The sequence below is a fragment of the Passer domesticus genome, chromosome 21 (genome assembly GCF_036417665.1).
Source record: "Passer domesticus isolate bPasDom1 chromosome 21, bPasDom1.hap1, whole genome shotgun sequence".
Lineage (NCBI taxonomy): Eukaryota > Metazoa > Chordata > Aves > Passeriformes > Passeridae > Passer > Passer domesticus.
Window position 1 is genome coordinate 3,081,154 of NC_087494.1, and position 14,915 is coordinate 3,096,068.

At 56.6% G+C, this 14,915-nt stretch overlaps 1 protein-coding gene across 2 annotated transcripts; it reads right to left on the reverse strand.

Moving 5' to 3' along the window:
* Positions 1–3,580: 3,580 nt before the first annotated feature.
* Positions 3,581–12,510, reverse strand: TLE5 (TLE family member 5, transcriptional modulator). 2 transcript variants are annotated; one of them, XM_064396675.1, is made up of 7 exons: positions 12,317–12,510; positions 11,944–12,041; positions 10,427–10,490; positions 8,219–8,263; positions 6,923–6,985; positions 5,338–5,412; positions 3,581–4,772 (listed from the first exon to the last, which is right to left on the reverse strand). In XM_064396675.1, the coding sequence occupies exons 1-7, from the start codon at positions 12,341–12,343 to the stop codon at positions 4,554–4,556; spliced, it is 591 nt and encodes a 196-aa protein (XP_064252745.1). In that variant the 5' UTR covers positions 12,344–12,510; the 3' UTR covers positions 3,581–4,553. The 2 variants fall into 2 exon arrangements, with proteins under 2 accessions (XP_064252745.1, XP_064252744.1); XM_064396674.1 differs by having other exon boundaries at positions 3,581–4,775; positions 12,317–12,505.
* Positions 12,511–14,915: the final 2,405 nt, after the last annotated feature.

Sequence of the window (14,915 nt, forward strand, 5' to 3'; positions counted from 1 at the left end):
GCTCTGAAGGGCAGCGGAGAAATCAAACCGAGCAGGCTTTGGGACACCCAGGAGCTGCAGCTGGAAGCGGATCCCAGCAGGAGAGGCTGCTGCTGGAATTTCCCCAGGGATTTTGCCTTCCAGCTCCTCCCTGGATGCCAGCCTGGCACAGGGGGGCACAGGGCAGCTGTGGGTGCCCAAGGGCAGAGCCCACCTCGCTTTGCAGACACACCAAGGGTGGCTGTGGCTCACCAAACTCATTTTCAGCTTGCCCACTTGAATGGGGAGGCATGAACTCAGCAGAGAGTGGTTCCTGGCACCCTCAGGCAATGTGAATCTCCCAGGGCAGCTGGCACCAACAGGGACCTCATCCTAGCTGGAGTCAGGCCTGGAATGAGCGTGAGATGGGAAGGGGAGCTGAGGAAAGGATCTGGCAGCAAACCAGCGAGATCTCAGCCAAAGCTGCACTGAAACCAAGGCTCCCCAGCTCCCTGGGCTCCACTTCCAGGACCAAACTGCAGCTCCTCTTCCCCAAACCCCAGTGCTGGTGCCCACCCTCCAAAGCCACATGTCCCTGAGCCCTTGGGGACACGTGTCCCCTCCAGGTGTCCCCTCCAGGGGCTGCAGAGAGGAGTGGGAGCCTCAGAGCAGCCCAGCAGCTGACAGACTCTGCTCTCTGCCTTCGATCCCCGGGTTGGCTCCTGTTTGCACTTACCAGCTCTGAGTGGTTTTTAATTATTGATGCCTCCTTTAGCTTTTATCTGGTGCTGGCTGCAGCCAGGAAGAGCTCTGCATTCCTGCATTAGCAGGATTCCTGCTCCTCCACCATTCCCCTGTTATTGTTTCAGGCAGAGCTGGGCTGGAAAATGAGGAGGGTGGGAGCCACAGGGTGACTGTGACTCCTGCTGGGGGTTTTGTCCTGCAGAAAGGACCCAAACAGTGAAAAACCAAGGGAAAACCCAGTGAAAAACTCAGTGAAAAACCCAGTGGAAAACTGCCAGCTGCAGGAGGAAGGAGCTGGGTTGGACCCTGCAGTGCCAGGCAGGTGAAGGGAGGAGATGGGTGACAGCAGAGTTTTGTCAGACCCTGGCAGCTGTGAGCAGGAATCCGTGCCAAGCCCGGGTTAATGCTGAGCTGCTTGGTGGTCAGGACATGGGGCACTGCCAGGGGGGTCCTGCCCCTGCCCTCTGCCCTCTGTGCCCACACAGCCTCTGTTGAGAGGTGTCACTGCATCTTCTCTGCCCACCCTTTACAGCCAGGGCTCTGCCGAGCTTTCCCAAGGCTCCTGGGGCAGCAGAGCTGGTTCTCAGCCCATCAGCCCTGTCCCACTGTGGCACCACGAGCTCTGGAACACCAGGAGAAAGGGCTGCTCTGCAGGAGCCAGCCTCAAATCCCCCCTGGGCAGCTCTGGGGGCCCCTTGTCAGCTGTGTCCTTGCCAGTGCTGAGCTGTTCTGCAGGGCCTGAGAGGGGCTCCTGCCTTCTGAGAGCTTACAAGGCTGTTTGAAGGAGAGAAGCTGTTTCCTCAAGTCTGCAGCTACTGGAGAGTCACAGAGAGGTATTTTTAACCCTTTTCTTTGCTGTTGGTGTGGGTTAGATTTGCAGTTTGTTATGCAGTTAGGATTTGAGCCCAAATCTGGGCAGGTTCCCTGTGAAATGACTCCCTTTGGAGAGTGGCACACAGAGAAAGGCTGGAAGCACAGGGAACAACCCTGCTCCCCATGAGGATGGGAAATCAGGGTGCCCCCCAACTGCAGGGAAATGCTTTGGGAATGGAACACCATGGGAAGCAGGAGTGGAGCACAAGGCTCAGCTGGGATTTGGAGAGCCCAGGAGTTTTCTGTTTGTGCTTTAACAGAGGGCTGGTCCCCCAGAGGGAGCAGGGAGCTCCCCACAGCCCAGGGCAGAGCAGCCCCAGTGCCCCGTGGTTTGTGCAACCCCCTTGCCCAGTGAACCAAAGCTGCTGATCAGCTCCAACAAGAGCCACCTCTGATCCTGAAAGCAGCCCTGAGAAACTTCTCCTAAATCCTCCTCCCTTGCATATCCACCAGGAGTAACATTCCCAGGCTGAGTCTGAGCTGGTGGCATGGATTGGAAGCCCTGGAGAAGCTCCCTGTGGGTTCTGGGCACTGCCAGGGCAGGGATGGGTTTAGAGCTGCCCTTGCAGCAGCCCAGGCTGGGGCTGTGCTGCCCTTTCACTCCAGGGACCTGCTGTGCTGGGTTGTGTTCTTTTCAGAACAGTGGGGTAACTGAGAGATGCTTTAAAAACTTTTATTTTCAGTCTCATTTGAAGGGTGAGACAATACAGGTGTTACAATTCACACCATCACAACCAGAAGCTATTTCCTCATTACAGTACACTATAAATATTTTTTGGCTTTTTGTATTTTGACTTCTGTCAAGTTTTTTAAATTTTCTATTTCCCACGCTGCTGGGTGTCAGCAGAGACCCCAGAGCAGCTGCAGGACCCCGGGGTGGGATGGGCAGAGTTCCAGCAGCTCTGGAGGGGGATCCCCAGGCAGTGCCAGGGCTTGGATGGGGCTGCCTGGTGCCCCCAGGGCTCAGGGCAGCCACTCAGGATCTGCCCCAGAGAGCAGCAGGTGCTCATTTTGGGAGGGAACAGGGCTGAGACCCCCCTGCAGAGCCTGGGCCACCAGCCAGAGCTCAGTGGCCACCACAGCTGTGCTCCTGCACAGCCCCTGGCTCCTGCCAGCCTGCCCTGGGCACCGTGCCCCAGCTGTGCCCAGCCAGGACGGGGCTGAGCAGGCAGGTACCAGCAGCACTGCCAAGCCCTGGTGCTGCCCACAGCCTCTGAACCCTCCAGCCCCTCCACACCTCGGTGCTGGGTGCTCCAGGACTCCCCCAGCAGGATTCCTCCCCAGAGGAAGGAAATTTTCCCACTCCACCTGGCCTAAGAGATAGCGAGGGGAAGATGTTATCAGGGCGGAGCAGGCTCTGAAGCCAGAGGACAGCTCTAATTATCGACAGCCAATTCCATTACAGCAATCTCAGCCCCAGGGCACGGCAGGCCGGATTTTCCAGAGGGGCCTGAGAGCCACAGAAGAAGCTTATCCTCCGTGCCCAGAGGAAAAATGAATTATGCAGCCCCAGGGACCTCCACATGTGCTACCAAAGCAGCACAGAGCTGATAGACCTCGGGGGCACTTTGCTCCTTGCTTTTCTTCTGGCGAGCCCCCTGCTCCCTTTTCACCGCCCACCACTTTCTCCTTGAGCTCGTCTGTTCTGGCTCTGCTCGGGAATCCTCCTGGCCCTGGCTCCAGCAGATTGCAGCTGTGGCACAGCCCTCACCTCTGCAGGGGTGTCCCAGAGCCACAAAGGCCACAGGGATGGCCCCATCACACAAGAGAAGGCAGAGGCAGAGGTGTGGATGTTAACCCTGCTCCGGGGAGGGAGAGCAGCGCATCCAACAGGAAGGGAATGATCTGGGATATGCTAGCACCTGAAGGGAGGAGGATTGCACCTCCAGACACCTCCCACAGCACAGGTGAGCCAGGAAAACTCAGTTCTCCCCAGCTGAAGGGACAGGAGACACGGGGAAGTGTTTTAAAGTCATCCCAAAGGCAACAAGAAAGCGGCAGCAAGTCACGGTTTTAACCAACCTTCTTATTTCTTTATTTGAAAGGCACAGCTTGTACGTCCTTGATACAGCATTTTCAGTTCCTCTTATTATAGGTCAAGTGATTAAACACAAAAAGCAAAACAAGATCTTTCTAAAGAACTATATACAAACACCAGATTATTATTCATTATTTTTTTTTTTCCATTTTTGTTTTTTAAGAAGACACGCTAGCGCACGGAGATAAGAACAGAGAAAGCTGCTGTATCCTCTACACAGGGCAGGGGCACGGGGAGGGGGAGGCTGGGGAAGGCTCTTGGTCTGCCTGCCCCCTGTGCCCAGCCACCACAGCCCGATGCTGTGCTGAGGGGGAGCAGGTGGCACGGGCTCCCCCTCCAGCCCAGGGTGAAGCCCCTGGCAGCCAGAGCTGCTTGAGAACAGGTACATGCAGAACAGCAAGGCTGTTTTTAGGCCTGGTATTAGTGCAGGAGGGGCGTGGGGGGGATGCCACGAGACCAAGAGCGCCTGGGGAAGGGAGGAGATTGTTCTGGGCCAGGGATCCTAGCAGGGAGTTTGTGCAGAACCGTTAGGATCAAGGGGCAATCTTTAAATACCGAGGGGGGAGCAGCAGGTGGAGGGAGGGGCCACATGGCACCGAGGAGCTGGGACAGCCAGGGGGCAAAGCGGCCCCAGAGCGGCCCAAGCCAGGCTCTGTGAGGGGGAGGAGGGCCGGGGAAGGCAGGCTGGGCACAGGGAGAGCACGACTGGCCACACGGGTAACGCTATGGCGCCTGCACCGCCGCGGGGACGGCGCCGGGGACACCCCCAGGCCCTGCCACCCGCCCTGGGGACAGGCCTGGCAAGCTGCCACCCAGCACGGGTCACCAGGGCCCTGCTGCACAGCAATCAGAGAGAGATACTGCATTTTGCACTAACCCGCCCCCTCCCTCCCTCCCTCCCCCAGCCAGCCCCCTTCCCCCAGCCCCAACCCCGGTCGCTCTAATCCGATTTCTCGCCGTCATCATCTTGGTGGGCATCGCCATCGTGGCCGTTCTTGTCCTCCTTGGAGAGGTGAGCCTGCGAGCCTAGGGCCGAGAGCGACAGGAGCCCGGTGCCGGCGCTGACAGCGGGGAGCGACGGGGGCTGCAGCCCCACGGGGAGCGGGGTCAGGGGCAGAGCGAGGGCTTGGAGCTGAGACAGCTGGTGAGCTTGAAGCTGCTGCTGTAGGGAACGATGGACAGACACACAGACACAACGGGGGTATTGTCATTTTGAGTGTGATCGGTTGGAGTGTGGCAGCAATCAAGCTTAAAGCAGGGGGTTAAATAAGCTTAAACCTCAGGGTTGGGTGGGAAAAGAGGTTCTCGAGTCCTGCTGCTGTGGTAACCTCAAGAGAAGACTCAACGTTGTGTCCCCAGCAGGACACACAGCCCCTGCCCCACAGGACATCTGGCCTCAGGCTCTGGCGTGTCCCAAGGCTGCAGTTAAAGCCCTCACTCAACTCTGACCAAGAGCAGATGGTGTTTTCATGCTGGGTGCCTACTGTGGGTCCTGCTCAAAAGCAAAGCTCCCCTCCTGGCACCTGCTGGGACAGAGCAGGGATCCCTGCAAACCCCACAGCAAGCCTGGGTGCAGCCAGCCCTGTGCCAGCACTGCCAGCCCAGCCTCGTCCCACTGCAGCCACAGCAGCAGAGCAGGGTCCCCTGGTGTCCCCACACAGCCCAGCTCAGCGTCCTGGCCAGGGGCTGGGATTCCCTCCCCTCCCAACCCAAGCATCACGTACACGGATGATGGAGTTCAGTTCTGGCGCCGTGACCTGCTTAGCTCGTTCAATGGCTCCCAAGACTTGCTGCTGATGCTGGCAAGGAAAAAACAGAGGAATTTGGGGTCACTTGTAGTGCCACAGGGAAGCAGAACAGGGAGCCAGTCCACACCATCAGGCTGGTTACCCCACAGCTGGAGACACCTGCACACACTTCACCGAGACGAGGGCCTCCCACCCAGGCCTAGGGCAGCAAGGAGCAGGAAGGAAGCACCTTTGTCTCATCCTCTTCCTCACCACAGGGTCAAACAGGTCCCCTCTTTCCCACACCCTTGTCCTGCTCTCCACACACCCAGAGATCCTTGGCCAGAAGGCTCCAAGGTGGGCAGTGTCTCATCCTGCCAGCCTTCAGCTACACAAACCCTCTAACAAACAAAACGAGCCCTAAAAATCAGGAGCTCTTGGGAAGCTCCTTGGGACACATCCTGGATATCAACTGCAGCAGCAGCTGGGTGTTCCAAACACAGGCTGAAAAAATGGATATATAATATATTTAATAAAAATAAAGGAGAACTGCACTTGCTCCTTGCAGAGCACGAGGTCTCTGCAACACCAGCACTGTCCACTGCACTTCAGCAAGGGGATTTTTCTTTTCATTTTGGCAGCAGGACAGGGTTAAGGATTGCATTAAGATGCAAAAGATTTAGCTGGGGCTTAGTTATTAGGCAACCCTGATCTGATCAGCAAGCGACTTTGTCTGTCCTAAGAACAGGTGGGTGGCAAAAACAGAACCTGTGCCCCAAGCCCAGCACTGACCCCAAGCACGAAGCTTCCAACCCCCAAAGGGCCAGGAGAGCTGCTCAGGGCTCAGCCTCCATGGGCAGACAGAAAATACAGCTCTAGAAGTGCTTAATCCTCCCCTCGCCTCAGACAGTGACTCACCCCCTCCCCCAATTAATTTCTCAGGGGAGTGGGAGGAGCCCATCAGCTGCATGAATTAATGAGGCAGAGGAACCAGATCTCAAAGAGGATGAGAGGAGGTATCCTCCATATGGAGGTATTTTTTTAAGTGTCCTTCTCCCCTGATTACCACCCAAAGCTGCCCCTGCTGATGGCTCAGGAGCCACGGGCAGGAGAGCAGGAGCAGCTTTGTCCCAGCTGCCACAAAAGGGATGGAAGGGTATTGGAGTTCTGGATACTGAGAATTTTAGACTTTCTGTGCTGACAGACTCTGACTCCCAAGAGAGCACTGCATTTGACCTAAGGCTGTGGAGAAAGCTTCCAAAATTGATTGATAACACTGGGATTATGGGTGTGTAGTTTGATTAGAAGTGTGCAATATTAGAGGGTAGAAAATTTAGAGTTTTAGAATATAGTAATATACAGAGCAAGACAGAAGTTTTAGGGTGGACCAACAGAGGGGCACATTACCCACCACACAGTGCTCCAGGAGCCAACACTGCCTTGAAGGGCTGGGCTGAGAGCAGGCAAGGGTTTGCCAGCCCAGGGGTGGGTGGCTGCCTGTCCTGCAGGGCTGTGACACCTCACTGGCTGCACAGGGACAGCAGCCTCCATGCCAACAAACCCCCCAGGCTGGGGGACTCACCTCTTGTGAAAGGTAGGGCAGAACCTGTGCACAAATCCCATTTAGCCTCTTGACAATTTCAGCCTAAAAGGTGTGAGAAACAGAGAGGAAAAGTCAGGCAGCTCAGGACTGAGCAGCCACAGCATCAGCTGCCTCACCTTCCCTCCTCCTCCTCCTGGCCAGGGCTGAGTCCCCAAATGGCTGTGAGCAAACCCACCCTCCTGGCAGCATCCTGGTGCCATGGGGATCCCCTTTCCCCCTGAGGCTCCTCCCTGCACGGTTAAATGAAAGGATGCTGCTGACTGCGAAGAGAAAAGTTTCATTATTCCTCTTCCTCTCCAGGTCCCCAACACTCATTGTTAATTTGTTAAATTGGGAGCAACCAGAGAGCAAAGTTCCCACAGACCCAGGTGGGGATGTGCTGTTGCATCTGCCATGTGGACACAGACATGTTCATGGCTGTCAGCCCCCCCAGGCTCCCCCTCCCCAGCTGAGCTGCTGGACTGGGGCCACTGGGGGAGACCAAAGGGGCTGGGCCTCCTCACTACCCTCACAGCAGCAGTGGCAACTTCTGGGGTATTAAATGCTTTTCTCCTGGCAAATACTGAAGCTAACAGTCCTTTGCAAATCACTTTCTAAAGGACTCAAAACACAGAGCCAAAGAATACAGGTGCACCCCAAAACCAGCTGAGGGGACCCCAACAGCACCACAGGGAAGCAGATCAGGCTGGGAGACATTCGTGGGACAGCAGTGAGGATTTGTGGCTCAGATTCTTCCACAAGACCCAGGTTTTCCCAGGGAAGCCAGTCTCATGGGCTTAGCAACAAGGGCAATGGGATCAGAAGCACCAAGTGCCTTTGTGAGGAACAGAACTGTGCTAAGAGGCTTAAACTGAGCCACGACTTTGTGACTGGAGCTGAAGCCAGATAGAGACAGGCTCAGAGGAGGCTCATGTTGTTAACACCACAGGTAATTAGTCACTGGAGATAATTAACAACTTAACCACCACTGAGGGTAATGAGCAAACTTATCCAGGCTGCCACAGAGTCTCCAAGCTGCAGCTCCAGACCCTTCCTGGTGCCTGTTCAGGCCCTGGGGAGAACCACAGGGTGCCCAGAGCCCAGGACAGAGCCCACAGGCCAGCACTGTGATCCTGAGAGGTGGGGGGGCCCTGCATTTCAAAGGCAGCTCTGACATTTTACAGGCTGATGGCATTTCTAGTTCCTGAAAGGCAACTGAAGTGACAGAGGGCAACGCAGATTAGACATCCCACCTTCCCCAGGAATTGCAGCACTTGGAGAGGTTTTTCTCCCTACCTGTTTGTGCATTTCAATATTCAGCCCGTAGGACATCTCATAGTACTGCAGAGCAGGAGAGAAGAGAACAAAACAAATTGTAAGTCAAGCCTCTGCCAGGTGAGTGCTGGGAAGCACCACTGCATTCCTGGCAGGGTTTTCTACAAAGGCAGGGGAGCAGAGGCAAGCCCCAGGAAACAAAGGCAGCAGGAGGCAAAGCACAGAGACCCCCTCCAGCTGCTCCCTGCCCACCCTGCTCCAGACTGGAGTCTTGCCCCACAGGATTCCCCTCACAGTCTGCACTGAGGTGAGAGTGATGCTGTGTCAAACCTGGAAAAAGGCTCAGGGCTCCAGACTTCCCTAAGCACAGCCAGGAGAGAGAGGCAGCCTGGCTCTGTGAGCTCTGCCTGGCCAGTATCCTAAAGCCCACATGACTCCTTCAGCAGCAAACGGGAGAGATCACAACTGGGCTTCATCTAGCAAGTAACACATCCAGCTGCACACAGCTCCAGCTGTTTAGGATGGAGTTATGTGGAAACCTCCCCCCTCCACACACAAAAACAATCCACCCAGAAAACCCCTGCACAGCAGCAACAGGCAGCTACAGACAATCTATTGGCAGAAGCAGCTAATTCCTGACCCCTGGAAGAAGCTGTTATAAGGCTGATGTTTTGAGAGTTTAGAAACCTCCTCCTGCAGCCTGCAGGCTGCAATCCTGATTCTTCCAAAGGGAAAAGAACAATCCACATCTGTGCTCATTTAACTGAAGATCACTGGCATCCTGGTACCGACGCCACAAGGCGACGAAGCGCCCGGCTTGGTATCAGAATGATCTCAGCCTGCTGCGGGCTCTCGAGGCTTCTTTGCATTCTGAAGACCGAGCAGGAAGCAGGAGCCCGTCCCCCAAGCTGCCAATTGTGACTTATTCAAAAATCAGAGCAGCTGTAGCAGCTTTGCACATTCGCAGGAGCCCTCCTCTTGGCTCCCCGTGATGGGGAGCGGCAGCAGCTCCGGCTCAGCCACGCAGACAAGGCAGGAGCTGCTGCGCCTGCAGAGCCTCCAGCGCTGCGCCACGAGCAGCAGCCCTTCCCCTCTGCTGCTGACAGCAACCTGAATCAATTCTGGTGACTGCCAGCATTAAAGGAAAAAAAAAAAAAAGGAAAATGTATCTTGGCCACTGCTGGAGATGAGGGTTTCCGTGCAGACTGCACAGGAAGCAATTGTTTATCAGCGAGAACGGGGCAGGCTTCACCATTAATACACCAGGAAAGCTGTGACCTCTTCTCCTTGTCCCCAGCCCCAACACACCTTGCTCCCCACAGCCTCAGAGCCTGGCCACGAGGGCAGTGAAGGGGCCAGCTAGCTCCCTTATTTCTGATTTTTTTAAGTCTTAACTCTGCTCTGAAGAGCTGCTCTATTAATTTCTACATCTTATCTCTTCTTTCCAGGGCAGGTGCAGCAGCTGGCAAGCAGGAAGCAGCTCATTTTCATGGACAGTATTGCAGCCTCCCATTAACTCCATGATAGGAAAGGAAGAGACCACAGCCCTGCTTGGCATCCCTCCCCTGTGCTACAAGGGCTCCAGAGGCATTACCTGGCAGGCAAACCCACACCCTGCTCACCAGAACATGGCTGTTTTCTTGGAAAGCCACAGCCAACCCTGCTGCCCACACGTGGCACCATTTCTCATGCCTTTACCAAGCACTGCCCTGGGGCTTGCACAGCCTGTGTGGGACACACGTGCCAGCACTCAGCACCAGGGCTCAGCAAGGCTCTGGGGTCACCACAAGGTGCACAGGGTTTAGCCCTGGCACAGAAGCTCATTTCTGCTTCTAACTCACCCCTGGCTTGTGGGCTTTCCCACTTTCACGACTTCCCAGAGCACTGCTTTGTCTCTCACTGGCCACGACCTTCCCAGAGTCCCCAAACACCTGCACACCTTGCACCACCTCCTCAGATGTGTAAGAGCTGTCACTTCCTTTGGGCCAAGCACCCTCCAAGCAATCCCCCACCAGGCCCCGTTTTCTCCATCAAAAACCTCCCTCCCACCGTGCATTCCAACAACCCCCTGCATGCAGCCAACACAAAACAGCCCCATTTTCAGCAAAGAGCCAATTCCAGCCCTGCTGAGAGCCCTGTGGGGCGTGGGCTCCCTGCCAGGCAGAGCCCAGGCACCTGCTGGTGCTGCCACCCACACACTCTGCTCGGGGCTGCTGGGCCAGTCCTTACCATGACGTAGTGACGCTGCATCTCCGATTTCTCGCTGGCTAGTTTGTCACATTCCAACTTCAAGCTGAAAAGCCAGAAAACAGTAAGAAAAACCACAAACAGGAGGTGAGAGAGTTGATCGCCACAGAGCAGCTGCTTCCTGCATGGCCTCATCCCGGCCAGGCTGGATTCTTGGACATCACTATCTGGACTTCAAGGGGTGGCCAGAGCAGAGCCCAGACAGGCTGTGCTGGCACGGCAGTGACCACACAGAGCCTGCTCCCACTTTCTCAGCTGGAGCCCTCCCCAACACACAATCAGCAAAAGGACACAAGGGAATCCACCAGCAGAGCACTGACCTCCCTCAGGCAAATCCATTCCACAGGAAGCAGAATGCTGGGGAGAAGCAGAGCTGGCTGCCCAGGGAGGGGTTTGCCTTTCCTCAACAGATCGCTGGCAGCTGGGGACAGATTCTGGCACAGAACCTGTCTGCAGCACTCAAGAGATGTTCCAGTACAACATCAAAACCAAAGCCAGACCCACTTCTGGATGGGGGCGGGCAGGGGGAGGCCCAAGTGCAGCACATCCCTCCAGAAGCAAGGATTTTTCCTCTCTCCTAGATTCTTCACACCCTTCAGAGAAAGTGCCGCTGCTCCCAGTGTTTTATGAGACTCCAACTCACCAGCCGAGCAACTGCAGCCAGCATGTGCTGTGGTTTTATGTTTCAAACAAGAAACAGCTTCACCTACACAAAACCTGCTCCTTCTTGAGCAGATTAAGTCCGAGGGGGTGGAGCGGCATGGGGGGAAAGCTTCCCTTCCAGCAGGAACCCCTACTCCCCTGCTGGCACTGCCAAGGCACAGAGACACCAGGAAATGGCCACTTCCCAGCAGCTTTTCTGCCTGCTCCTGCCAAAATGACACCACCACAAACTTGCAACCTGCCCGCAGGCAGAGCCCGGGCTGGGGGGACATTGCAGCCACATGGCACCAATGCACACAGCAAAACCAGCGCCAGGCTGTGGCAGAGGGCATCACCCAGACAATTCAAAGCAAAGGGCTTCGTGTTTATGTCAGACACACTCACACACACAAAGCAACAGATTGTCTCAAGCCAGCTTTTGGGTCAGCAGCGCTATTTCCACACACACACATACACACAGAAAAGTAGATGCTTTTGGATTTAAGTGCTCCCTGCAGTATTTGCAGTCCAGGAATGGCAGCCAGCGAGAAAAAGCGAGGAAAACTCCCAGCAAGAGGCAGGAGGCCTGGCAAGTGTCTGTGCAGTCCTGGCTGAGCAGCACTTGGAGGAAAGACCTTGGCTAGAGAAGGGAATGGGCGTTCTCCTCGCTGGGCTCCCATGTGGACACGACCAACGCCGTGCCCGAGGTGCTCCTCCAGCCAAGGGTGTCCCAAGCTACACGACCGGGCTCCCCTTCCCCAAATTCTCACGCGGTCCCCGGAGCGAAGCAAGGAGCAGCAGCACCGGAGCGATGCCCGTGCACCGGGGCTGCGGGACGGCCCGGGGCCAGCACGTACCTGTGGTACTGGGCCTGCAGCAGCTGGAACTCGTCCTTGATGCGGTCGCACGAGTCGGAGGTCGTGAACTTCAGCTGCTGAGGCAGGTGAGAGGAGCCCTTGAACAACAGGAGACAGCGCTGGGGCCGGGGCCGGCGGCCGCCGGGCCCCCCCGCCCCGAGCCCCCGCCGGGGGCAGCGCCCGAGCCCGGGACGCGCCCAAGGTCACCCGCGGGGCCCCTTCCCCGGGCGCCGCCGCCCCTCGGCACCGGCTGCCGGCGGCGGGAGGCGCTCGACGCCCCCGAGCCCGCGGGGCCGAGCGAGGCCGGGCAGCCCCCGGGCAGCCCCCGCGCCGTCCCGCGGGCGCCCGGCCCCGCCCCGCGGCCGCTCCGTACCGAGTGCCGGCTTTGTGGAAACATCATGTCAGGTTGCGGCTCGGTCCCCGCACGGAGCGGCCCGCTGCCGCCCGCCGCCCCCGCCGCGGCTCCCCGCGCCGCCGCCGCCTTTGTCCGCGCCGGGTCCGGCCGCCCCGGCCCCGCGGCCGCCCCGCCCCGGCCGCGCCGCTCGCCCCGCGCCGCTCCCGCCGCCGGCGCCTATTGTCTAATGGCGGCTGCGGCTCCGGCTCCGTCCTGCGGCTGCTCGGCACCACCTGCCGCCGCCGCCGCCTCCCCGGCCCGGGCGGGCCCACGGCCGCGCCCGCCCCCGCCGGTCCCGCCCCCGCCGCGCGGCGCCGCGGGCACCGGGCCGGGCCGTGCTCCGGGCTCCGGGACTCAGCTCTGGGACGCGGCCCCGCGGTCGGGACGGGCCGTGCCCCGCCGGCCTGTGCTCCCCGCAGCCTCCCGGTGCCGCGGCCCGCCGGTGTCCCTGCCCCAGCCCCGGCCCCGGCGCGGCGGAGCCCGCGGGGCAGGCCCAGGAGCCGGCCGGCCTGAGGCGGGCCCGGAGCCCCCGGCGGCCTTGCCGGGCACTGAGGCTGCTCCTCGCCCTTCCCCAAGCAGAACAGTTGTTTTGTTTTTGGTTTTTTTTGGGTTTTTCTTTTTTTTTTTTTTTTTTTTACCCCAGAGTTTCGTTCTGCTTGCTTTCAGCGTTGCCCTTGGCTGAGCGTGAGGGGAGGCAGAGGAAAAAGGCAGTTCACCTACAGCTGGCCCCCGGAGAAACCTCTGATCTCCAAACAATGGCACATTCTGCTCTGGGTGCAAACTTTGCTCCTGAACCTGCTGCCTGAGGAGCGGACCCTGCAGTTCGTGTCCCATGGGATCGATTGGATCCCCCAGAGAGCACTGGGGTGGCGAATTCTGACTTTATTTCTGGAAGGACTTTGTTGCCATGGGGCCTCTTGCAAAGCCACGCACACAAATGTGCCCGTGCTGGGGCAGGATCAGTCCCTGGAAGCCATTGGGAGAAGAACGGGCAGGAACACGGATGGTACGTGTGAGCACACAGGGAGCTTTCATAAATTTTGGATGTTGCTCCACGTCTATCTTTAAAAATCAGTACATTTTCTGCTTAAAAATAAAACCCTACACGTCATGACTCCAGCAATGTGGGCTGGCCTGTTGTGGTATTTATTTTTAAAAAGAACAATATAGCAGCTGAGTTATTGTGACACCTCCTGCATATTGTGCAGTAGCTTTTTCACTTCAACATCTCCATATTAGTGGAAACTGTGACAGCTTCATGCCAAGGATTATTAATAGTGCAGGCAGGCTTTGTGTCCCTGCAGAATAAGGGTTGGAAAACAGGGCAGACAGTCTTCCCCCAGTGGGGTTGGCATCCTGGTCCCCCTTTTTACGTGGAGAGAAACTGAGTCACCCCAGCTTAGGCTCTGCTCAAGGGCAGAGAAATGCAGTTTATGGTCAGGGTGTGCATGCAGCCAGACCAGGTCCCTGCTGTCCCCTGGTCCTGGAGCAGCACAGGCACCCTGCCCTACCCTTGCAACAGCTTGCAGTCACTCCCTTCCAAGTGGGAAATGAAATGCTCCTTTATTGGCATTGCTGTTGGCTACAAAATGTTCCATTTTATCTTTTTTTTTTTTTTTTTCTTTCCCCTCTCTCCTTACATTCTTCCAGGAAACACTCTAATTTATGGTATAACCTTGGCAAATCCCAATCCAGGGGAACACAAACTCACTTGTGCCTGGTAAATGACTTTTTAATGGGCTTGTTTCCAGCTGGGCAATGCACCTGCATCTGAAGAAGAGGGGGATTTTAGCCTGGCCCAGGCTGTGTGAATCGGGCTGGATGTGGTCTGGGCACAGAGGAGGTGGCCCCAAACACAGCCTGGGGAGCCGTGGGGGTTCCCACAGCCCACCTCAGACCTGGCTTGAGAAATGAAGGTTTTTCCAGCACAGGAAAGGGAGTTCTGTGTAGCAGCTCTCCAAGTGAACCAACATTTGTCTGCTGCAAATCTCTTTGAAGGCAATGTGGGGAAACCCCCACTCCTTCAACATCTTGGCCAGGAATAAAGACTTGCTACAACCAGGGCTGGCTCGGGGTTGGGCATGCAGGTGGGTTTCCAGAAAGCCATGGGGGACAGAAAGGGCAGAAATATTTTGCATTTCTAATGGAGCAAGAAGCTGTCCCAGTCCCTGGCCCCACTGGAACAATTCATACAGGGATGTCCTAATGAAACCAGAGAAACTTCCTATTAGTTCCTAAAAGGAGCAGTCTAACAAAGCTGCCAAAAATAAATCTGTGTAATGAAGAGCCTTTGTAAATTATTCAGATATTATATCCCACTCCAGCACTGGTTCAAGGAGAGAGGTTGTACAGACATTTTCTGCTCTGAAGCTCTGGACACAAGGTGAAAGCCATGCTGTCATTATCATGAAAATGTAGGCTCCGAGATCCTGCTTTCACCCTGAGAATACTCTCTCTTTTACCTGGAATTAAAGAGGAAGAAATAAAAAAAGGCACAGCAGCAATTCATGTGCTGAGACAAGGAAGGTTTTCTCCCTTTCTCCACAGGGTCTCTCTTCAGTGCCATCACCTCAGGCTG